The sequence below is a fragment of the Strix uralensis genome, chromosome 3, assembly GCF_047716275.1.
Source record: "Strix uralensis isolate ZFMK-TIS-50842 chromosome 3, bStrUra1, whole genome shotgun sequence".
In the NCBI taxonomy this organism is placed as follows: Eukaryota; Metazoa; Chordata; class Aves; order Strigiformes; family Strigidae; genus Strix; species Strix uralensis.
Window position 1 is genome coordinate 110,501,427 of NC_133974.1, and position 23,608 is coordinate 110,525,034.

The following is a 23,608-nucleotide window of genomic DNA, read 5'->3' on the forward strand; positions in this document are numbered from 1 at the left end:
GTCACATGGAAGTAGTTCTCAGAAAGCCCTTATTCCCTTCACAGTTCCAGTCTCGTGGTTGACTATGAGGGATTTGGGCTTGGGAGAGACTGTTGCTACAGCCATCTCCAAGGGACATTCCAGGAAATATGGGCTGCATGTGTGTTCAGAGGGATCTCTGGCCACCTTGGGGATCCGTCATCCTGGGAGGATGAACCAGTCTGTCCATTCAGAGTCAGAGACCTGATGCTCAGGACAGTCTATTTATTGTATTTACTACATGTGCCTCATATGATGGTAAATCTTAATGAAGTCTGTTACTGGCCATTCCAAACATTCAGCAAAAGTGCAAATCTGTCATTTCTGTTGCAAAGTTACATTTTTACATATTAAGAACAATTTTTGACCAAGTGTGTCTCAGATCCACTAAGAGCTCTTAGTTAACTCTCCTCAGTTTTAAATATCTGACAGGTGAAGCTGCCAGAGCAGTGTGTTCAGCTGGGCCTTACAGTTCCTCATTTTCCAGGGGGTGATTTTTGCATGTACCAAGATTGTCTTTGTGGATCAGAGGAAGCATGAAAAGGATTTTTCAAAACAAACAAACCAAAGAAGATCCGACTGGTCTCTTTATCCTTTAGCTGGAAGCCATTTCTTCGAAAGGAATCTCATCCAACAAGAGAGTAATCATAGCTGTGGCGCTGAGAGCAAAACAACAAGCAATTTCCTGTACTTTTGTCTTTCCCATTTTCCACAAGTGCAAATAGCTTCAATTACTTCCTCAAAGTTTGATGAGTTCCACAGTGTGGCCAGTGATTAACTGCAAGGGAAATTTTTACTTCCCTCCTTGACTTCTGCTTTTTGGTAATGGCTAAGCCATTCCACAGAAGCATGGAACATCAGTCCTAACTAATCACCTGCACAGAAACAGAAGGGGAAAGGAAGAGGCGGTGGCAGGAAGGCCCAGCTGAAATACTGGATGAAAGACTTTCCCTGTGACTGGCCTCCAAGTGCTCTGTGGTGTGAACGAGTTGAGTCATGCTCTGAACACCAGAGCATGAGTAAGAAAGCTCAGCCCCCTCCAAAACTTGGTTTTATTGATGAGCTGACAACATCAGCTCTTGTTGCCAGCCTAGCTCCCCTGAGTCGCTCTCTGAGTGGCTTCCTCTGCACTAGTCCCTCTGCCCAAGTAGGTGGTCTCATCCACCTGCAGCCAGGGCCAACCAGAGCCACCTGCCATCATGACTCAGTGGCAACTGTCATGAATTTGGCATGACTAAGCATCAGTGGTAATAACACCAGAAAACAGAGCAAGGGAAGAGACCTGCAGGAGTTCTGCCTCACCTCATCCGGCATTGCCATAATATATGAATAAAGACTGACTTCAAGAGCTGTGGGGGAAGAGGAGGGGTAAGTCTTAGATATGCTGACCCCAGTTTACGTGCTGAACTCCTGCTGCTGCTGAGGTTCTATATTTGAGGGCCCCAGTGCTGACTGGGAAACAGGTTCAGGTAACTTGGGAATGACATGATCTAAAATAGCTTTACAGCTGGAGTTTTCAAAGGAGGTAGATTCCTGATGAAGTACAGAGGGTATTGGGCAGTGGGTGCCCTGACAATCATAGCAGATTCCAGGTTGGCTGGAGGGAGGAGGCAGACCCTGGCCCCAAATTGTGGGCTTTTGTACCAAGCCGTGGGTGATGCTGCTCTGAACCAAGTGGATCTGCCCTTCTGAAAAGCACTAAGAGCACCCTACTTATGGGAACCACCTCTTCTAAGCACACTGGAGGAAGAAAGCTTTGGCTCATTTGCTAATGTTTCCATTAAGAAGGTGACTTTTTTTTAGTCAGAGTTAGAATTTCTTCAGTCAGTGTGGGAAGAAGACCACCACCACCTGTCTAGTCCGTGCTGATTTACACTGCTCTAGTACTCACCATGACTTCTTTCTCAACAAACTCCACTGGGGAAGAATAACAAATGGAGCGTGTTCAGTGAGTAGTTTGGAATAAGAGTGAGAAGGAATTGCAAGATTCACGAACCAAAAAGAGGGCAGCATTTCTTGAATAGCTTATTCACTTGGGTTTATTTGCTCAGTGAGCTGAGAGCAAACATAGAGTCAGGGAAAGGTGCTGAGGCCAAAGGGACAGAGTGCCAGAGGGATGGCAACAGGGACTGCAGGCACTCTTCCAACTCGCTTGACAGCTCTGGGGCCTTAACAAGGGGACCCTAGAGTATGAACAGCATTGTCTACAGACCATGAAAACGTCTTCATCCTTACCACCAGCATATGGAAGAGTACTTCCTTGTTCTAGAGGTGAATTCTTTCTCAACAGCTCACCCAGTCACTGGCCTTTTTGACAGCATCGTTGGGCAGCAGTTGCTAGGCTGGATGATAGGCTTCTGAGACAGGAGTTTGGGCAAGGCTCTCTTTGCCACTCTGTCACCTTTTGTGAACCCCTTAATTAAAAAAGTTAATCTATATGGGAAACTGAGGAGCACGTAATGACCATGCTACTTCTAAACCTCTCCATCCCATCTTCTTCCATATGGGCTTACTGAATGGGTGAGGAGAATGATTTAGAAGCACTGGTGATTTTCCTTGACCTCATGACCCTCTAGGAACTGTTGCAAGCCTTCAAGCTTCTCTAAACTGCATGAAATATGAGGACAAGAGAAAAATGGTACATGATCTCACCCGCAGCTCTCCCTTCTCCGATGCTTTCATTGTTTCCTTGTAACTCCTATATGCCAAGACCTGGACTAGGACTTTACACAGAACCTCCACCCTTTAGAAGTGCATCAGCACATGATGCAGATTTCTTCAAAAGACATTTTATTGCTCCATTATCAGTTGTCTGGCACAGAAAGAAAATTAGGTGAATATTCACCTGCCATGGAACATTGCTTATTTAAATACAGTTTCAACCGAATACAAAGTTCTTCACTTCTTGGCCAAATTATTCTGCAGAGTCACTTGCTCTACAGCTGCTGCATCCTCCTGCTCCTACATGGCAGCATTTCAGCAGTATCCGCGTTTGTCTGTCATAGCATTACACTGAGCTTTGGGATTCTCCCAAGTGGCAGTCATTATATCTGTACGGTGATATTATTAGCGTATTTTCATCCAGCAACAGTCAATGTCAGATTGTTTCACGATGTGTTCAACAGGCATCAACATTTCAAAAAACACCAGACAAATGTCTTTTTACTTGACCTCTTTAATGCAATGTCATAGATCATTTGTGTGTTTAACAGCTCTCAAAACACTGATGCGTGTGTGCTTACAAAATAGATATCTTCTCACTCCTTTTTTTCCTTCTTCAAGTGCCATGAGAAATTATTTAAGGAAGTTTTAATGAAATGCATCTGTCACTTATGAAGATAAATAGCCATAGTATGGCTTTCCATTACTGGAAATGGCAGAATTAAATTAGAAAATTACAATCCTCAGCATCTTCCCTGACTTGTTTTTGCATAATGTGTTAGAAAATATGCCCACATAGGCAGAATGCTGCAATACCAGTGGAGCATGTCATAAAACAAGACCTCTTTTTATGGTTGTTTTGTTAGTTTACATTGGGAAATTTTCTCCCATGGATGATTTTTGGTCCTGTTTCTGGACAAGGAGGCCAAATTAGTAAAGAGAACCTAACTAGAGTGGCAAATACATAAAACCCTCCCTCTCTTCCAAAACCCAAGTTCTGGACTTTGTTCTATCTTGTTATATGGCTTCCAAACCAAATGGGAAGACCATGCTAGAGTATGTAATCCCGAGTATGTAATTCCTCATATCCCAGCTAGAGGGCACCTCTTCTTCCATTACATGGAATAAAAATTGTGTTGCCATTAAAATCCTTGGGGCCACACTTTGGGTAATAGGAATAAATACTGTATTCTGACTCTTAATAGTAAAAAAGTTGGCTATTAAAGGAGACATTTAAATGAACAGTGGGATGGTGTGAAATTGTCTTTTCAGACAGAATGGACTCCTCTTAGTCCCTCATTAGCAAGCTGGTCTTTTTGGCCTCAGAAGCAGATTGTTGGTGATTGGTTTTGTCTTTGTAAGTGAAAAGTTATACTCCTTAGGGTCTGGCCCAGTTAGTTAGAGTAAGCCAGAATGTGATTTGTAGCCTTTAGCCCTGCTACTTCTGGAAGCAAAGAGGTAGCAATTGAAATAAGCACACAATAGGAAGTCCCTTGTGTGTCTCACCTGTGCTTCCAGCTGGTAATGGAGGATGCATGCAGAATACTTGTGTCCTGCAGCCCATGCGCTCACTCCACACCTGCAGCATATGCTCCTGCTCCCCTGCTCCATCAACCTCCAACTCACCCAGCACTCCTTCACTCCTTCTCCTGGTGTTTCTCTCTCTTTCCTTTTTTATGGCATGTGAATTTTGCATTTTTTGTTGCATAGGAGATGGCTCCAACAGAGACAGGAGTGCTTTATCCGTGCCTGCTACCCAAACTTAAGTTTCCTTCTAGGCATGTTCATAACGAATCCTCATCCCTCACTTCCTGAATAAATGTTTTAACTTCTGTGCTTTTATTCAAAGCTGGTCACCAGTGCTGTAATGCCCCTCACCAGCTGGCATGTAGCTGTGACACTACGGTTTGTGCTGAGCCCTGCACTGTCTGTGCATGTCAGGAGCGTTCAGCCACAAGTCCCGCAGAAACAAGGAAGGACTGCCTTGCATCAGATCTTGTGGGTAGTCAAATGCAGGTGTAAAGGTTGATGTGAGCAGAGAATGTTCTTGTAACTAATGAATGTAGCAGGTTAAAAAGGGAGAGAAGGAATTTTCCTATCATGTCTTAAAAAATTATGCTTATTTTTTTCCAAATGAAATTGATGTAATTTTTGTTGTTCCTGTTCATTCCAACCTGCTAAATTCCTGAAACATCCTAAAGATCCCTGTGAGGAAATGTCGGAGGGGGGCAGTAACTGAAGGTCCCAATATATTGAATACATTTTGGTGAATCCCAGGGCTCTCCAAGAACAGGAGACAAGCAGATAAAATGTATGGGGCACGAAGACGGGCTTGTTGAGAGATGAGATTTTTAAAGCCCCAGCTGCTTTCCTTTCAGCCTCATCTTAATTGAACTGCTCAGATAACAGCAACCCTGCATGAAGTAAATGCTGGTTATCCTAGCTTTGACCTTCAGTAATCCTCCAAGAGTGCGGATTGGGATGCACAGCACTTCACTTTTTCCCTGACTATACAAAGGAAGACATGCTCAGATTTGAACACCCAGATGAACAGGAACAGCATAACTGATGAGCACAAACAACACCAAGGTCATAGAGAAACGGCATAAGCAGTGGTCAGCGTGGCAAGTGCCTGGTCTCCAGCAGGGATCAGTATTTGGTTCTTGCAGATGGCAACACTTCCCTGTATGGCTCCCAGTTAGTGGTGGCGTTTTGTTTGAGCATTTACATCCCAAGGTTAGCATGTCTTGCTGACTCTGGTAGGGGATGGCTTATCCTAGGAAGTTTTGAAATTTGATTACCTTTAAGTTACCTGGCACTGCTCTGCATGTTATTAATAATCACACAATGATCAAACTCTTATAAAAATCCAGACCTAGTATTTAACTCAATGACTTTCTCTGCAGTATATTCTACAGGTTGACTGCATCCTGTGCAGAGAAGTATTTCTTTTTATTTTTTTTCAACATGTAATGCCCTTTAATTTCATAAAAAGACTGCTTGTTCTCTGTCCCTCCATGCAGTCTGGCCAGAGGTGGGATGAGAAACTTCTCCTCTATGCCTCCTGCCATCTGGAACAGGCTTGTCTGTATTTCTCTGCATCATTGGCTTTCCATCTCATTTCAAATCTCAGCTGAAAACTCCTCCCTTCCCCCTTACTTCTGTCTTCCTGCTCTTTTTTTATCTCTGAAGCTATACTACTGGTTTCTGTAAAGCAGGTGAGAGTTTGCATGACAGACAGAATTCAAAGACTTAATCCTTTAACCTTCATTTACTAAGACATGTGTCTATACTGGAGACGACAGGCTACTGGTATAAGCAAAACCTGCAGGACCAAGTGGATCTGCAGACCAAGTGGACTTTCTTCTGGGATATGTAAAGGAAAGAGTAAAGACTTTATTTAGAGCATTCCTAATTGTAAATGTTAACATCATCTTCAAAGTACATGGGCTTCATGGGCTACAGAAATACTGTAACAGAATATGCTGCCCCAGCATGGACCAGGGAGCTAGCTGGCCCTGTACAATTAGCAGATCAAGCAGATAAATGACCAGTGACTGAGCTGTAGGGAGCCACAGACAGCTTGTAGGAGGGAGATGTTCTTTCATGTCAGATCCTGACACAGGTCAGGTTAGAGGGAAGGAGAGGCTGGCAATAGTATCGAGAATGGGCAGAAAGGCTAGGATTTCTTCAAAGGAAAAGGAAGGGCTGAGTTTTGCCTAGGTTTTGTTTAAAACTCTGCCTTGCAAGAAGCTTCAGCGTGATGGTACTGGGCTGGAGAATGAGTTCAACAGTCTTATGAAAATGCTAGCAGGTAAGGAAAGGAAAATACTATGGAAAAACTGACCCTAAGCTGTGGACATGAGCTTCCTTTGCACTTACAGCTGATCTTGGAGGGAAAATGCATGGTTGACTAGTGATGATGCAGTATGATTACTGCCTTGACAAAATTCTGCCTCTTTCCATGTCTCACTGTACTGAAAACCATCAGGATTTTGATTAAGTTTTGGATGCAAGGAATAGGAAACAGCACCAGACATGACATGTTGTTCTTTGGCCACAAGACAATGAGGAGAAAATGAATGCTGGCTAAGAGGCATTCTTGTAGCAACAGCAAAACACTTTATCACCATTTGTGTTTCAAAGTGTTGAGACTCACAGTTAATCCATGTCTGGAAGGCCTGCATCCTGGTGTGTCATCCTGTGCACTGTGGAACAGCTGCTTGGCCTTACTGCACCAGCCCTTGCCCAATACAGAACACTTTTCATACCCTGTCATGAATTTCAGACTGTCGTCAAAGCCTTTCAGCTCCAGCCATCATCTGTGACAGAAAGGAAGCAAGAGATTGACTTTGTCAATAATATTTTGGATATAATAATATTTAGGATATGTTAGATTAAATCTTCAGGTGGTCTGAAGTGGTGGACAAGTCTATGCCCTTCAGTAAAAAGCCGAACTGGGAGGAAATTAGCTACGGACATCAGATCTGGCAATCAGTGGAAAGCCAGGTATGTGGACAATAAAATAATCAAATCCACCTGGAAGATTTTAATACTTTGAGGGATGGCTGTGCATCTATCTCTACTTCTTCTCTTCTTCTGTGGCTAATCCCTGATACTTCAGGGCAAAGGAAAAAAGGAGAAAAAAGCCTGAGAAGCAAAATTATGTATGAAGTGGAAGAAGATTCTTCCTATCCCTGGCAGGTAATCAGTAGAAGCTCCAGAGCATGGAATAAATTTTACGTAAATATATAGTGTAAGCAACACCTTCAACAAATAGTTGTTGAAGTCTTTTTTTTCAGACCCACTTGGTTATTCAAGGACTCATATCGCAAGTTTAAATTGAAGTTCTTTGCCCATCACTACTCTATTTTAAAGGCTATTCCAGAATGTCATTCTTCCGATAGTTGGAAACCTTCCCCCAATTTCCAGTCTAAATTTATTCATGACCAATTTATATCCATTTGATCTTGTTCCAGCGTTATCATTTAGGTTAAATAATTCTTCTCCCTCCCCGATATTTACTCCTTGATGTATCTATAAAGAGTCATTATCTCCCATCTCTAGTCTCGTTTTGCTAGGCCAAACAAGCCAAGCTCTTTTTATCTCTTTTTGTAAGCTGGATGTTCTGTTCCTGAACTCATCTTAGAAACCCTTCTCTGCACCCCTTCTAATTTCAGTTTATCATTTTTGAACAGAGGCGACAGGAACTGCGGTATCTGAAACAAGGCCTTACCAACACTGTATATGGTATTTCCCTTTCTCCACTGACAAAGCCTGGCCTGATGCACCCTAGAATGAGACTAGCTTTTCACCACTGTAGCGCACTGACAACTCCTAGTCATCTGGTACTGGGATAGAAACCCAGGTCTTCCACATGGGCAGCATGCTAGTTCTGTGTGATTTGCTTGGATGTCAAAGGAAGATGGAAGTTATACTTTCCTCTATGGCAAATTTGTTCTTTTATGCAGAGCAGTTCCCAACAGAAATACTCTAGGGAAAATTTGCAGAGTGGAAATTTCCAGTCTCCCTTTACATGAATACAACATGCTTTTAAAATGGAAGCCTAACTCCGAAGAGAACCTAGTAAGTAAACACAAAGAGACAAGGCTATTTTAGACCTTGCTTTGCTGAAATGTGTGATTTTCTGACTTGTTTTGTTTTAATTAAAATAACTTCCGAGAAAGATGAAAAACAAAGGCTTGCAAGTCTGAAGTCAATGGAAATAAAACAGTCTCAGAAGTCCTAATCTCCAAGGGCCTTGCCTCAACTTCAGGAGGGGCTGAGCTTGCTGTGCACCTCTCTGGATTAGGGCCTGAGGAACACAAATAAACTTTCTTGCCAAGGTCGGTGTCTTTATGGGCTCTTTTGTGCCAAGTGTAGAATGCAACAGAAGCTTAAATTACTTTTAAACAAGCAAATATCTAAGAAAAGTGTGTGACTGTTTGTTGGGAATAGTAACAAAAATAATTATGTAGCAAAGCAGGTTTCCATCTGTTGGGGCTTTTTTGCTTGTTTTTAAGATTATAAAGCAATCAGGAAAGGATACACGGAAACAGTGCAATTCAACATGTGATTAAAATATACTTATTTCTTGATTCAACAGGATTTTCTTATTTTCTTGCTTGGATGTGCATCCAGACATTTAGTAGAGTCAAGCTGAATACTGAATGTGGTGGTTAAGAAATGTCCAAGAACTTCTCAGCACTTCTAATAAACTGTGTGAGCATTCTGCATGGCCAGAGTCTGCACTGACTTGTGAAAATAAACTTCTTCACACTGGTTGTACTGAAGTTTGATGCAGGTAATGATGACATAGAATTGGATCCCTTCTTTATGCTAAAAGTTTGGAAAAGAGAGAGCAGATCTTATTCTTCATGAGGCTGTAGACAGGAGAGCAGCTGCTCTAACTATTGTGCCAGTTCAGGCTTGGACAGTTTTCTGTTTGAATATTGCACTTGTTGAAAAATTCAAATTTAGGTCAGTCCAAATCTGATTGTGAACTGATGTTGATATTAAATTTGTTAGCAACAGACATTTCTGAGTGAAGGCTAAAATTGTTTGTTTGTTGTTTCCCGAAGGGGAATGTTTCATTAAAACATTTATACTTAAGTTTTGAAATAGAAGGACAAACAAAAACAACCTAAAAACAACCTGACATTTTATTTGATTGAAAATGATTGATGGGAGGAAATGGAGGAGGGGAATAAGGGAGTATTTCATGCTGGGAAACTATTCTCCTTTGTTTGCCTGTTTGTTTCAGGTCTGAACAACTCAAACCACTTTTTGTTGTTTTGGTTTGGCTAGTGCCCTTGATCTTCAGGGCTGCCAATAAGTCTCAGAAGACCTGCAGAACAGTCTACTGTGATCATACTTACATGCCCCCAAAGCTGATGTCTAAGGTTTGGGGGAAGACACAACTTTCTTTTTAATAGACCTTGAATGCATTTTTTCATCACCCTTTGAATCCAGTTAAGTCTTTTGGTATACAGAAAGCAATCAGAGTGTTACCTGCACTCATAAAGCCACTAGACAGATTCATGGAGGAAAAACCAAAGCTCCATCCTTGCCGATACCTTTTCATGCTGCCTCAGTGAACACAGTGTAGCTGCAAACCAGGCCCACTGTCACTCCAGATGTTAGTCTTGCATGACCTCTCACACCTTTGCAAAGCACGATACAAATTAGTACTTGCAACAGTCTCTCGACTGTATACCATGTACACTACAGTGATCTCAGCTCATCTGCAAGACAGACAATTAAGATTCAGTAAGATTAAATGACTGACCCACTGTTACTTAACAATTCATTTGTGAAGTGTAAATGATTAATTGAAAGCTCTTTTCTTCCTTTCACCTGGCGAGAATGTTTCTATCGCCATGTAGGGAATAGACCATCAACAAACCTCTCCATCAGAAATCTGCAATCCTTTGCTGATGGTTTGCTTGGCAGGCTCTATGGATACTCTGGGATATCGTCCAAGAAGGGCCTGAAGAAATTAATTGTCTCCTAGCCTGTTTTGAAATATAGGTCAGCCTTTCATGGCTGTGCTAAAGCAAAGACAATCTTAATCATCTGGGACAGCCAGTAAAACCTGGAAAAGGTGGAGATTTTCAGGGTCTCCCACTGATGATCCTCCCAGGCAAAATAACATTGTGACTGCACTGGAGGTAGCCTTAATGTAAAAAAACCAACCCCAAAACCAAAACAAAAACACAAACTCGCAAGGAAGCCAGCTATCCTAAACTCTGTGACCCCTTTTGTTAGCTTCTCCTACTCTTTCAACCTCTTCCTTCCTAGCTGCCTTTCAATTCCCAGAGTATGAAGCCAGTTTTTAAAACAGCAAACTGAAGTAGAAATGTTAAGTGACTCAGAGAAAATGTAACATAGAGTTCAGAAACTCCCCCTCCAACATCCAAATCACCAAATAGCCCCCTGTGGAATGATTAAATCATCATATGGGGATGATGCAGACAACTCCATTGATGTGATTCTGATGGAACTTGCTTTTTAGCCCGTTATGAGACTATCAATTCTTCTGACCCCAGTGTGCTGCCTTTGCGGGGGAAGCAAAGTCATCCTGTCGGGACACAGTATTCCTCCGCTAAGTTCTTACAGAGCTGGTTGGCAATAGTCCAGAGATATTATCCAGTAGTGGCTTTTCCACCTAGGCCAGTCACCTGTGTGAACATGAATGTACATCTGCTTGGCTTATTTGGAGATCATTTTGTAGAGAGTTTGCTTCTTAGAACACATTCTTCATCATATTGGGAAAACAGCGAGTTAATTTTTAACCTTCCCCCACTGAGAGATTTTGTAAGTCTTTATCTCCTTGATGCAAATTCGCAGTACCAGTGTCAGAAAAGATGATCATCAGCACTTATTTCCTGGATGACTTCAGAAATATCAAGACAAACTGCACTTATTTAAGGGTACATTTCTCAATGCTCTCAGGCTTTTCTGCTGTCTTAACATCAGCAGCCATTTAACCACTCTGTAAGCTTTCAGTATTTTTCCTAACTTGGTGTAAGCAAATATTGATCGTGACTAAGATAGTAATTGAGTTCATTCATGATAATAGATGGTCCATTGGCTGCACCCATTAAAGCTTCTTTAAAAGCAAGAAACAACTTTAATTGCCTGGAGAGACATGGGATGATATTGCAGCAGATTGGAACCTATTAATAACAGTAAATTCAAGGTTTACCCTAGCTTGTTTATGCTTGTTAGTATTAAAGCTTCACATGGAATAGAAAGATGACTAAAAGGGACATTCCAGACAGAATACTAGCCTGATTATGCAGCTTTTATAAAACACCCTCTTTAATCACTAAGAACATCTTCATACAGTGCTGCAGAACTTTCTTGAAAAGAGCCTGTTCTCAATTAAATGGTTTTTTTCTCCATTACCTGAAAGATCTGGAAATTTGGCCTTTGTTTTATGCCCTGTCATTTTGTTTGCTATAGGAACAGAGGACCAGATGAGATCACTGAATTCCTATGAGTTAGTGCAGAGGAAGGATGCACACAGTTTATAAACTTATAGTGTCTGTGTCTACTTGAAAACCAGAAGCAATTACAAATACATTTGCATGTCTCCATGAATGATTTGAGGGGCTTTAGTAAGCCAAGACCTTCAAGATATTAACAAAAAGCTGCTTCAGGCTAATAATAGTGGCTGGCAGATGTATCTCAGTACCTCTCAAATTTCAGTAAACCTTGGTACACAGGCAGTGAGTTTCATTTTTGTGAATATCCAAGCAGAAAAAACTTGCCAAGGAAGAGAGAATTAGTAATCTAGGGATGAGGGTAGGGTACCTTTTTCATATATTATCCCAGAACAGCTCGGTCTTTCTTCAGTCCTCATCATCTCCAAGGAAGAGAGCTGCTGAGCTTCCTTAGCTTTGTCTTAGAGCTCTGTGACCCTGATAGCAAGGCTCCTCCTTTATATATCCCAAAGCACCCGTGAAAGAGTACCAAATTAGGATGGTGGGATTTCATAGCCATGCTGCACCAAGAGAAACAGTGAAACAGATCTCTGGTTTCTTCAACCTATTATCTATACTGGGTATTATCTGAAACCAACTGCTTCATTAAAATTGGCAGGCATGTGAAGAGGACTCTTGAGGACAGTTTCCATTGCACTCTGCAATATACAGAACTTTGTTTTTTTCTGGATTTACAATGAAATGAAACATTGTATTTATTACGAGGGCATTCCATTTCTTTTTTTTTTTTTTTTTTTAATAAAAAAAAACCCTCCTGTGGTTGACAGCCTGTCTAAAGCTGACATCAGCAACATCTGGGAGCACAGAGTAACACCTCACAGATGCTGAGCAACAATCTCACTGAAGCTAATGGGAAAGGCTTTTGTTCATCATGTACGAAAATTAGGCCACCAGCCAACATATTCCCATTTAAAGTTAGTCACTGCGATCGCTACTGAGTATCACAAACATGTTTCAAAAGTGCCTGCAACAGCATTGCATTTTTCAGATACAAAAGAAAGCCTTCTTCAGTTAAGCATTACTGTCTTTTTTTATCCAACCTGAAAAGTTTAGAGCAAAGGCAAATGGATATTTGAGGGATTTGTCACACAGAAGGGCAATATCCCCACAAATCTCTCCAGGAATTCCTGACGCTACCCCCCACACACACACCCCAACAGTTGAGGGAGACCTTACAGCCAGTGACCCTTGGGCAGTCACTGAGTTTTGGGGAAGTATTACTTTAGGAAATTAATGAGGAAAAGCAACCCCAAAGTGCAGTGGGTTCATCTTTATTAAGCAGTTTGCTGATTCTGCTGTCAGCCCTAAATATCAGCTTATCAGTGGACTGAGGAGTCCACTCCCTAAAGTCTCTTGTATTTGCGCTAACTGTTCATTATTTCTCTTGCAGTGCTTGACTCAGCATTAAATTAGCCTCACAGACAGAAGGTGAATAGCTGTGGCTATTTTTTGCTTTGAAATGGAAAAAATCATGCTTCTGTGATAACACAACAAACATTAAACAAGATGGTTGGATGTATACACCTGCCTGAATTTAAGGTGGCAGTACACCTCTCAGAAAAGGTCATTTTCACTCCATTTGCAGTAAGATAAGATGTGACCTATGATCCTAACATGATAATCTAAAGAGCCTCAGTGAACTTGTTCCATTTCTGGAGAATGAGATTTAAGAGTGTTAGTGCCTATAAGGAATTCAGAAATTGTTTCAAAAGCCACTGATGTGCCAAGCCACAAGCCTAGAAATATTTTATTCACAGCAATTTTGGGGGGAGTATGTCTGCGTACCAAGGAGGTAGTCTGACTGGTGCTCTCAAACAGCAAAACCACAAATGCTTCGGTTTTATATGAAAGGCATTCCAGACTAGCTTGGCTACAGACTCTGGTGTTCAAAGAATAGAAGAGTCCCAGACAGGTTGTTCAAAAAGACCACGTGTCAGTAGGAGCCTTGAAAATCATAGCACATGGCAACCTGGACAAAATCAAAAGAATTTCAGGCACATGAAGTTTGGACAAGAAAGGGAAAGGTGGTATACCCCCCTTAAGAGGGGGGCTGGCTGAGGGAGAAGGCACATAGCTATACAAGGGAGACAGGTTCTCTGTTTCACAGGAAAAGCTGTGACCTCAAAGAGGATTCCTGAGCACCTCAAAAGCCTGAGAACCTATGACAGTAGTCAGGAAATGGAGGCAGAGAAATGTACACAGTATTTTATTGTTTCCTTGCGTACATCAGCACTTAAAGTAAAAAGTGATTGTGTTTCTAAATCTTTGCATAAGCGTGTCTGTATGTTTTACGCATATGTTTAACTAAAACCCTGAAGAAGTGAATTGTAAGTCCAGAGCACCTACAGGGAAAATCCTTTAAGCTCTAAAGCAATTTGCACTAGACCTGGGGACTCAGATAATCTGAGCTACAGGTTGCTCTTCCTCTGCAAGGTTCAGAGACAGGGAACCTGTGTCCAAAACGTCATTGGTGCTGCAGTCTATCCGGCTAAATGGTTTTGGGAGAAGGCGGGACCCAACTGGGAGCTGCCTAATGAGTACCTGGGCAGCAAGAGCTCTTGCCAGTGTGAAAGGAAGCCACAGCAACAGCTTTTCAGTGAGACCTTGTTTCTGGGAACTGTGGGTTGCATCAGTCAGCGTAGGACCAGGCTTCACACTGGGCACATTAAAATATGCCAAAACATTTTTGATTTCCCACTATAGCTCTTTTGAATTAATGTGGTCAACTGAGTCCTCTTGGAGAAACTGCTTCCCAGATACAGAGTTCCTCTACAAGGTCGTTAGGTATGTGTGAAACAGGAATGTTGCAGCTAGCTTGACTGCTTTTGAAATTTCAACCATCACTTCAAATGCCATAAAATTGGCCTTTTCCCTCTTGTGAGCACAATTCACTTGAGGGCACTGAAGCAAGGCAAGTTCATATTTGTGCCAGTATATTGCTCGTTCAGGTGATGAGGGAAGAAATCACGCTTCATTGGTGATGTGTTTGATCCTACATGGTATGAAAATCACAACACAGACTGCACAAACATGATGCTTACCAGCTCCCATCCTGCTCTGTTCTTACCCATATGCTTTATAACCTCTCTTGTGCACACCAGCACCCAAAGGGATGTAAACTCTGGTGCAGACTTAGAAGCAGACCCCTGTGTTTATGCAAGGTGAGGTAAGCAGAATTACAGGAAAGGTAATGCTGTCAAATGTCCTCATGCTATTTTACATAGTGCTAAAAGTAAGATGAGACCGGTTTTGTTTGGGTTTTTTGTTTTGTTTTGTTTTGTTTTTTAAATGAGAATGGCATTTTTTCCTATTATAAACACAGTAATTCATCTTACTCCACTTTTGTACCAAAACCTGCCTTACAGGGTGGTTTTTCCCATTTTATAGCCTGACACATCTTCAGCATTGATTTGTTTGGTTTTCTTAATGGGCAAAAGTGTTGTACTGATGCATCGTGGTGCTGGGGATGTTAACAAACAGTGGTTCATGGCTGACACTTGAAAGTGCGGGCATTAAGTGATGGATTAAACTTGTCATTCAAAAGCTCCATCCTGCTTTTATCTGTGGCATGCTCTGTCCTTGATAAAGATTCTCACCAAATAAGAAAAAATGCTTGGAGTATTCAATAAGAAAAGAGGAGAGATGAATCTGGATGAAAGTGAGAAAGTATTTCATACAAGTGATGACTCATCTATTTTCATTTTCCATGTATAATTCCAGGGACATGTAGAAAGCTGTGACTAGGGGATACCCAATGCAGATGCAGCGGCTTGGCTGGAATTGAGCACCAAATTTGCAATCAGGCTCTTAATTAGAACACAAACACTGTCAAATAGTAACATTATCACCTATAATTGGTCCAACAGAAAGAAACACTAATTGTGACATTAGCAGCCAGAATGCTTTCAGGCAGGATCTCTGTTAAAATGCAAACACACTAATTGACATGATGAGGAAGATGAAAAAAAGAAGGTAATAAAAGAGGCTATTATGCTTTAGCTTGGCAAATGGAAGGATACTTTAGAAACTCAATAGCCAAAGAAAGGGCAGGTAGCTTAAGCAAAGCAGTAAATGAAATAATGAGCATTGTTGATTCACTGCCTTTGTCTCAGGGAGCCAGAGTGATTACAAAGTGAGGAGCAAGAGCCAGAATCTACTTTCTGCCTCATTAGTGTAAATTCAAAATAGCTTCATTGAAGTCAGTAAGGTTGAGATTTACAGGCTTTCAGATCTGGCCCCTCAATTACAAGCCCTGGATCAAAGTCTCGCTCTTCCTGGGACTCTGAGCAGCAAGGCAGAGTAAGGAAATCAAGCCATGCCTTTCATAAATTGGATGCAAATTGATCAGCGATTGTTCTGCCTAATCCTACTGAGGGAAGATCTACAGAAGTAGAGGCTGGGCTGTCAGCCGGATCCCACTGGTGTAACACACCTGTCAGGCAGTTTAGTTCAGCAGGCTTGAGAAGCAAGGCCACACTGCAAGGAGGGACTATGGCTCCTTCTCCACAAAGTCTGCTCTCTTCCTACAGAGTCCCAGACAAAACGTACATCGCCATATCCCATTGCCAGTTCCCTCTGTATTCTTCCTGCCAAGCTGACATGTGTAGACACAGAAAAATTTGTCTGGGACTGGTCCCCATCCTCAGATCAATCTTTGAAATGTTTGTTGTCTACAGACACTTTGCTTTGAGATCTTGCCACTGCACCTTCAATCTAACATATCCCCAGAGTACAGATAACTGATGACTTGTATTGGGAACTCAGTGGGAGGGGGAAAACATAAATGGCATCTCCCTCTCTTCTGAACACCACCAGGAGTGCTTATACTCAGTAGCTGCTATTTCTTCCCAAAATCTAGCTGAAAAACACTGTGCTTAAATACCATCTCCTTATTGATAGCTCGGCTTAGTTCCTCAACAATACTTCTCTCCTTTTGCTTGTCCAAATTACAATCCCCACATTTGGCTGTGGTGAAGCCTTCCCAAGGCAGTGCTTCCTAAGGAGCTGACACTGTTTGCATTCTTAGCTAAGTACAAGCAGAAATGTTAAAACAAAGCGATTTCTGATGCTTGCTCAGTCTATTATATACCCATCTTCCACTCACAGTACTCCAGTTTCCGATACCTCTGATTGATTTTGAGGCCGCACGATGTTGCTCAGCTCTATTACCCTAGCAATATATCCCATGAAGTTCTGGCAAAGGTTTGCTAGAATGTGGATATGTGAAATTTACTGGATCTTTTCCAACATCTACACAGTTACAATTAGAGCCTCAACAGGTCATACAGTTTGCCTGGCACAAAGTTTTTTAGTGTTTGAGGTTTGTGAGTCTTTTATCGGCAGAATGTGCCTTCCAGGGATGTCACACCCTCAGCTCTCGCACACCACTATGGTGCCACTGAAGTCCCCTTTTGCAGGGGCTGAAATGTAGACCTACTAATGTGACTTTTTCCTCCATTGTAAAGGTTAGTACTGTATTTAATCCCCCCCTCCCTCATCCTTTGAGACTTCCTTGGTTTTTCACCGCTTTTCAAAATTAATTGCCAGTGACAGAGTCAATTCATTAGCTAAATTAAAAACCTGGGAAGCATATTGTCCAGATTTGCTGATCCCAACCTATCACAGAGTTGAACAAAGCGTTTCCTTACCTGGCCTTCAGCAGCAGCTGTATTGGCCAGGCTTCTATTCCTTCCCAAATGTCCATACCACTCTTCCTGTTAAAGACCAGTTAAAAAAGGAGATAAAAAGGCAGGCCAGCAACTCAATGACTGGAGATCCCTCATTGATTTCTTTGCCTCTCTTCATTCATTATGGGGTCCATTTTCACTTTTTCTCTTCCGATGTATTAACAGCTGTTCCTATTTCATTTAAAGCCTATTAATAAAGACACCTCATCATTTGAGTTTTCAGCTCTAACTTTCTTGTGTTTCATGGGAATGAAACAAGGTAATGCAGTGGGAAAAGTACGCATCTACATACTTTGATGCACTACCTAATTTCCTTGGGACTGTTAAATAACAGTCTGTTAGCGGCCATGAGTCTCAGAACCCTATTTTTTTTTCCCAGGCACGTGCAGACTATTTCACTGAGTGCCATGTGTGCTTTAGGAATGCAGAGCTGCATCACCACCTAAATGCAGGCAGAGACCACCCACCTTTTGTCTTGTTGCCAGACATCTCAGGGCTTTTTCCATATTGTCCCCAAGGGAACATCCCCCCAAAAGGTGGCAGAGCCACTTAGGTCTGTACAGTGCCCGCACCAGTGACACTGACCAAAACCAAATTCCTTTACTCCTAGGTCAGGCACATCACAAAACCTTCTCCTGCTCCACAGCTTTTTTGGCAAATGTAGTAGAGAAGGCAGAGGCTGAAAAGATAGAGTGGCTGATTCCACTTCAGGTGACAGCATCCACAAATAGGAATGGGGAGTGTGGGAGAAGGCTGCAGTGTGCCACCACATATTTTTGATCTCATTCTGAGGAGAGATCAGAGAGCGAAGTTTCTAGTCATGGCAACTTGACTTATCATTGGAGCCAACTCTGACTTCCCCATTAAGATGAAGGTCAGTGAGATGCCTGTATCATTTCCAAGATAAAGAGTACATTTGAGAAGGCATGGTCTATCTTAGCAAGATGTTGAGCGTAAAGGAATCAATTAAATTGTTCTGTTCCTAGTACACGAGTTGAAAATCTGTGTCTACCCAGTTACAGTCAACGGGAGACTTACCAGTCACCAAAATGAGCGCAGCATTAGGCTCAAATTGATTGAATCCCAGAGGAAAATACCGAGAACTGAAAACTGTGGAAGTCCCACAGCAGCGACTTCATTTGATGGAAATCTGATCTGTGCAAGCAGGAAAACAGCCCACGATAAACTGTTTGTAGAGATGTTCAGAACATTTCCTGTGCCCAGCGTACCATGTTCTGCAATAACTGCCATTCTTCTCACTAGCATGTGATACTCAGGTGGAGTGAGATGATAGCCCAAAATAACACGGTGAAGAGGGCAGGTTTGAAAACGTAGTTCTCAGTCCACGACTGTGCACATTTATATGGCTATCAACTAGAGTAAAAGAAGAGGCTGAACGAAAAGACTGGTGACCCATGATTAATTTAGTCCATTTTTTTCCAGTAAGGAGTCTGAGCTCAAAGGAATAGAAGCATACAGATCAATTTGAAACACTTCTGTGGATTTTATGTTACTTGCATGTATTTCAGTATGTTTCCAGTCATCTTCCTCTTCTAACAAAAGGAAGACTGAGCCCCAAAGTATTACTCAAACTTAAAAGCAAAGGATTAGGGGTCACTTATTGGGCAAGTGAATCTAATGGACTGTGAAATAGGAAGAGCAGGGGGAAAATGAGGGTACGTCCAAAGCCCAGTTGGGGACATGCCACCATCTTGGATGGGCTTTGAATTAGTGCACCTGTATGAGGCTGAATACGGCACAGAAGTGGCTTTTTTTGTATGAAGTATATTATCTAACTCGTCCTTTGGCGATTGCCCTGAAGTTCCTTCCTCAACTCTTCTGCACAGACAAGATCTTGGTTCCCTTTTCTAGCATCGCGCCTGCAATTACACTCTTCGGCACTACAATTATGGAGGCATTACACTGTGGTTCTGCTCCACAATATCTGTGTATTAACATTAATTTGATATAAGCAGAAGAATAACCGCATGACAGACTAATTGCACTCTAATGATTATATAGTTAAAGTACCTGGATTATAAAAATATACATGCATTAAGTATCAAACTAAAGAGATAATAATAAGTCATTAATTCATATAGGCAACTTCCAGAAATATGAATGAGTTATGATTAGCTATCCTAAGGCATAGCACTAACGTGATTACAGTAATTATATTGTATTTATTAAAGGTAGAAAAGGGGAAAATGTTGCATGAACCTTTCTTAAGGCTGTTGTTTTCATTCTGAAATGGAAGAATTTTGCTCAGTTCTTTAGAATGAGTTATGCTCTAAGATTTCTTCCCCCTGTTTCTCACCTTCCCCCCCCCCCCCCGCCCCCCCCCCCCCAGGAAAGACATGGAGGATTGTTTTGAGAATGTCAGACTTTAAGGAAGAGAGAAGGGAAGGGAAGGGAAGGGAAGGGAAGGGAAGGGAAGGGAAGGGAAGGGAAGGGAAGGGAAGGGAAGGGAAGGGAAGGGAAGGGAAGGGAAGGGAAGGGAAGGGAAGGGAAGGGAAGAGGGAAGGGAAGAGGGAAGGGAAGAGGGAAGGGAAGAGGGAAGGGAAGAGGGAAGGGAAGGGAAGGGAAGAGGGAAGGGAAGGGAAGGGAAGAGGGAAGGGAAGGGAAGGGAAGGGAAGGGAAGGGAAGGGAAGGGAAGGGAAGGGAAGGGAAGGGAAGGGAAGGGAAGGGAAGGGAAGGGAAGGGAAGGGAAGGGAAGGGAAGGGAAGGGAAGGGAAGGGAAGGGGGAAGGGAAGAGGGAAGGGAAGAGGGAAGGGAAGAGGGAAGGGAAGAGGGAAGGGAAGGGAAGGGAAGGGAAGGGAAGGGAAGGGAAGGGAAGGGAAGGGAAGGGAAGGGAAGGGAAGGGAAGGGAAGGGAAGGGAAGGGAAGGGAAGGGGAAAGGGAAGAGGGAAGGGGAAAGGGAAGAGGGAAGGGGAAAGGGAAGGGGAAAGGGGAAGGGGAAGGGGAAAGGGGAAGGGGAAGGGAAAAGAGGAACAGGGAAAAGAGGAACAGCTCTGTACATCATTGCTTGCACAGAGAGACAGAGAAGAGAGAGAGAAGCGGCGGGGAGCGGGACCCCGGGGCCCCTCACCACGCGCGGGGGGCGGCCAGGCTCGGGGGCCGGTGCCCGGTCCCGCCGGGCCATGTGAAGGTGCGGCTGCAGCCGGGCCTCCCCCTGCGGGCCACGAACGGCCGCTCCCCTAGCCCCGTGCCCGGGGACGGCGCTTCCCCCAGCCCCCGGCCCGGCGACGTGGACAGGGATGGCGCTGCCCGGCCCGGGCGGCAGGGGCGGCCGGGCCATTTTTTTTCTCAATGAAGGCGCCCCCCCGCCGCGCGCCCGGCCCCGCCCCGGCACATTTGCATACTGACGGCAGCCGGGGACGGCATTGGCTGCCGGCGGGCGGGCTCGGGCGTGATGTCAGCGCTCGCCGGGTAGTGCCGGCGTTGTGGCGGGTAGTTGGAGCCGGCAAAGCCCGCGCAGCGGCGGCTCCGGGCGGACCGGCCCGGCGGCGGCCCCGCGCTCCCCGGCCTCCGCAGCGGCCCGGCCCGGCGCCCCCCGGGCGGGCCAGCCCGGCGCAGCGCTCCCCGGCGCCGCTCTGTGGCCGCCTGCCCTCGCCGGCGCAGGACGGGGCGCGGCGCCCCGCGGGGCGCTGCCGGCCGCCGCGGGCGGGCGGGTCATGGCGGGGGGCCGGCTGGCCGCCCGCCTCCTGGCCGCCGCCTGCCTCGCCCTGAGCTTGGCCCCGGGGGCGGCGGGGCCGCGGGAGAGCCCCGGCCTCTCGCGGCTGCAGAGGAGGAGCCTGGCGGTGGACTTCGTCGTGCCCTCGCTGTTTCGCACCTACGTGCGGGAGCTGGTGCTGGGGCCGCCGGGGAGCGCCGCGGCGCGGTGCCGCCTGCGGCTGGACTGCGCGCCTCTGCTCCGCGCCGCCCGCGGGGGGCTGCCGCGGGCCGCGCCGCCCGCCCCCCCCGGCGGGCCCTCGGCGGCCGGGCGGCGGCTGCGCCGGGCCAAGCAGCTGGTGCTGGAGGTGGGCGAGGGCAGCCTGCGGGACGGCTGCGCCGGGGAGCCGCCGCCGGGCTCCGCCGGGGCGCAGCTGGAGTTCAACCTCACCGAGCTCTTCGCCTGGTGGCTCCGCGCCGGCGACGGGCGGCTGCGGGTGCGGCTGATGCCCGAGCGCCGCGGCGCCCTCCCGGGCAGCGAGCGCGGGCTGTCTGCGGCCATCCGCGCCGCCCGCCCGCGCCTCCTCTTCCACGTCTCGGCGGCAGGTGAGCCCTGCGTTGCATGCCGGGCAGCGCCCCCCGCCCGCGCTGCCTGCGCCCCCGCGGACTTCCCCCCCGGCGCAGCGGGCGCGGAGGCCCGGCGCGGTCGGCCGCTGTCTCCACCGGGCCGCCCGGCCCGGGCCGCCCCGCCGCGGAGCCCCGCCGGCTGCCCGCCCGGCGGGTGCAGGGAGCGCAGCTCCCCCGAGCAGTCGCGGCTTCCCGGAGCGGCTCGGCCTTACGGGCCGCGCTTTACCGGCGCGAAGTGTATGGAGGGGCTTTTGTGGGGCCAGGAGGAAGAGCTTGAAAGCGCTGAGGGGTTTTCACGAAATGCCAGGAGTTCGTTTGTGCCAGGCAGTCGCAGGCGACACCCGAAGGTTAAAGTGTCATTAGTCGAAGGACAGCAAGATCGGGTTCTTCGAAACTTAAAAAATAGCATCTGAAAAAGGGAAGCTTCCTCAAAGTGCTGCAACTGCTTCCAAGGTTATATGCCGGCAGACTTCAGGGAACAGCACGAACCTTTCCAAAGCTGGGGCTGACCAGCAAATTTGTGCATTAATGCTGTGGGGTATTGGTATAAATATTATTGCTCTTCTTTAAACGTAGAAGCTAATGGCTGACAGCCAAACCTGCAAGAAGCAGGTTTTCCTCTGAGTTTCATGTCTCTGGATCTGAGTTAATTTCTGTCCCTTTTAAAACCACAGAGGCTCCTTAGTGAACTGCACTGTGTCAGCTCCGCAGAGCAAGACAAGAAGTTGTACAGCTGAGGAGGCTTGTGTAGCACCGGTACTTCTGTGAAGAGAGAACCTGCCTTAAAATTTTGGTTCTGGACGGCAGTGGTTTACAGTCAGGAGTATGGGGCAACTCTGTAACCTCAAATCGAGTCTCTGCTTTGGGCCAGTGATTAAGAGGGATTTCCATTCTGTGTGTGCATTGTACCTCGAACGCGAGCTGTGATTCAGGCTCTCCCACTGAAAGAATACAATACCTAGGGGACTGCAGGGCCAAATAATTTGTCACGGTGAGTTAAGTTAGGCAGCTTTTATGAAGCTGTGTAGAAGTCAATGGTGTGTCCCTGAGTAGCCACCTACTTAATGGACTACAGAATATACTTAAGTAAATTCACAAGAGGTGAGACAAGTCAGTGCTGGGCTTTGAATACAGAGTTGGAGCAACTGATTTTTGATGCTCATTTGAAAAGCTGGGCCAGCAATCCGAGTAACTACAAACTGAACCCATCTTCTTTCTTTCCACCTGAAATGAAAATCAAAGCGGACTGTCAGAGCAGGCTGGGCGTGAGTCAGTCTTACCTTGCGGCTCAAGTGAGATACCTGGACGAGCTCTTCCTGTGTCAGTTCTGGCAGGGGTAACGCAGGGGTACCCTCTACCACAAGGTGGCTAGGTGAGGCCGATGCATCATCCTACCTTGGCAGCAAGGTCTTGACTTGCTACATTGCAGTAAAAAAAGAATAATTAATAAAAATTAAAGACAGCAAACCCCACCGTCTCTTTTTTCTGTTTTGGGAATTTATTGCGAGTAGCAGTTACTTTGCTTTACAGATCTCCCTCTTTGGCAGCGAAGACACAGCCTTAGTTTTTAATGCTGTCTTGTCTTGGGTGCTTATAGCAGTAAGGGAGCTGGAGGGCATGCGTTTGCTCTGAGGATGAAGGTGTGTTTTTAACCTGGGTGAAGGGTATACATGTGAACTAACAGGTGCTCTGATCATATGAATACAATGCAGATGGAGCTTTAACCCAAGTTAGTAAAACCCACAGGCTCTGGATGTTGTCTGCTGTCTCACTGTTGAGAAGAAATTCACGTTTTTCCAGACAGATAAGTACTAGTTAGCTATGTCCCTGTAAAATCACGTTGGAGACAAGGCTCTGCTGTTCTTACTGCAACACAGTTGTGCAAAGTCAATCACAGGGGATGCAGGAAAAGGAGAAGCAGGGGGAAGGAATATGGACCTCATTTACCTGTATCGC

At 45.1% G+C, this 23,608-nt stretch overlaps 1 protein-coding gene across 1 annotated transcript in view; it reads left to right on the top strand.

Annotated features, from left to right (window-relative positions):
* Window positions 1–21,048: 21,048 nt before the first annotated feature.
* The window catches only part of ALK (ALK receptor tyrosine kinase), a 320,324-nt gene continuing 317,764 nt past the window's right edge, over window positions 21,049–23,608 (top strand). Inside the window, exon 1 of the mRNA XM_074863896.1 lies at window positions 21,049–21,631. Coding sequence (XP_074719997.1) covers window positions 21,049–21,631 — 583 coding nt within the window. The remainder of the gene's footprint in view (window positions 21,632–23,608) is intronic.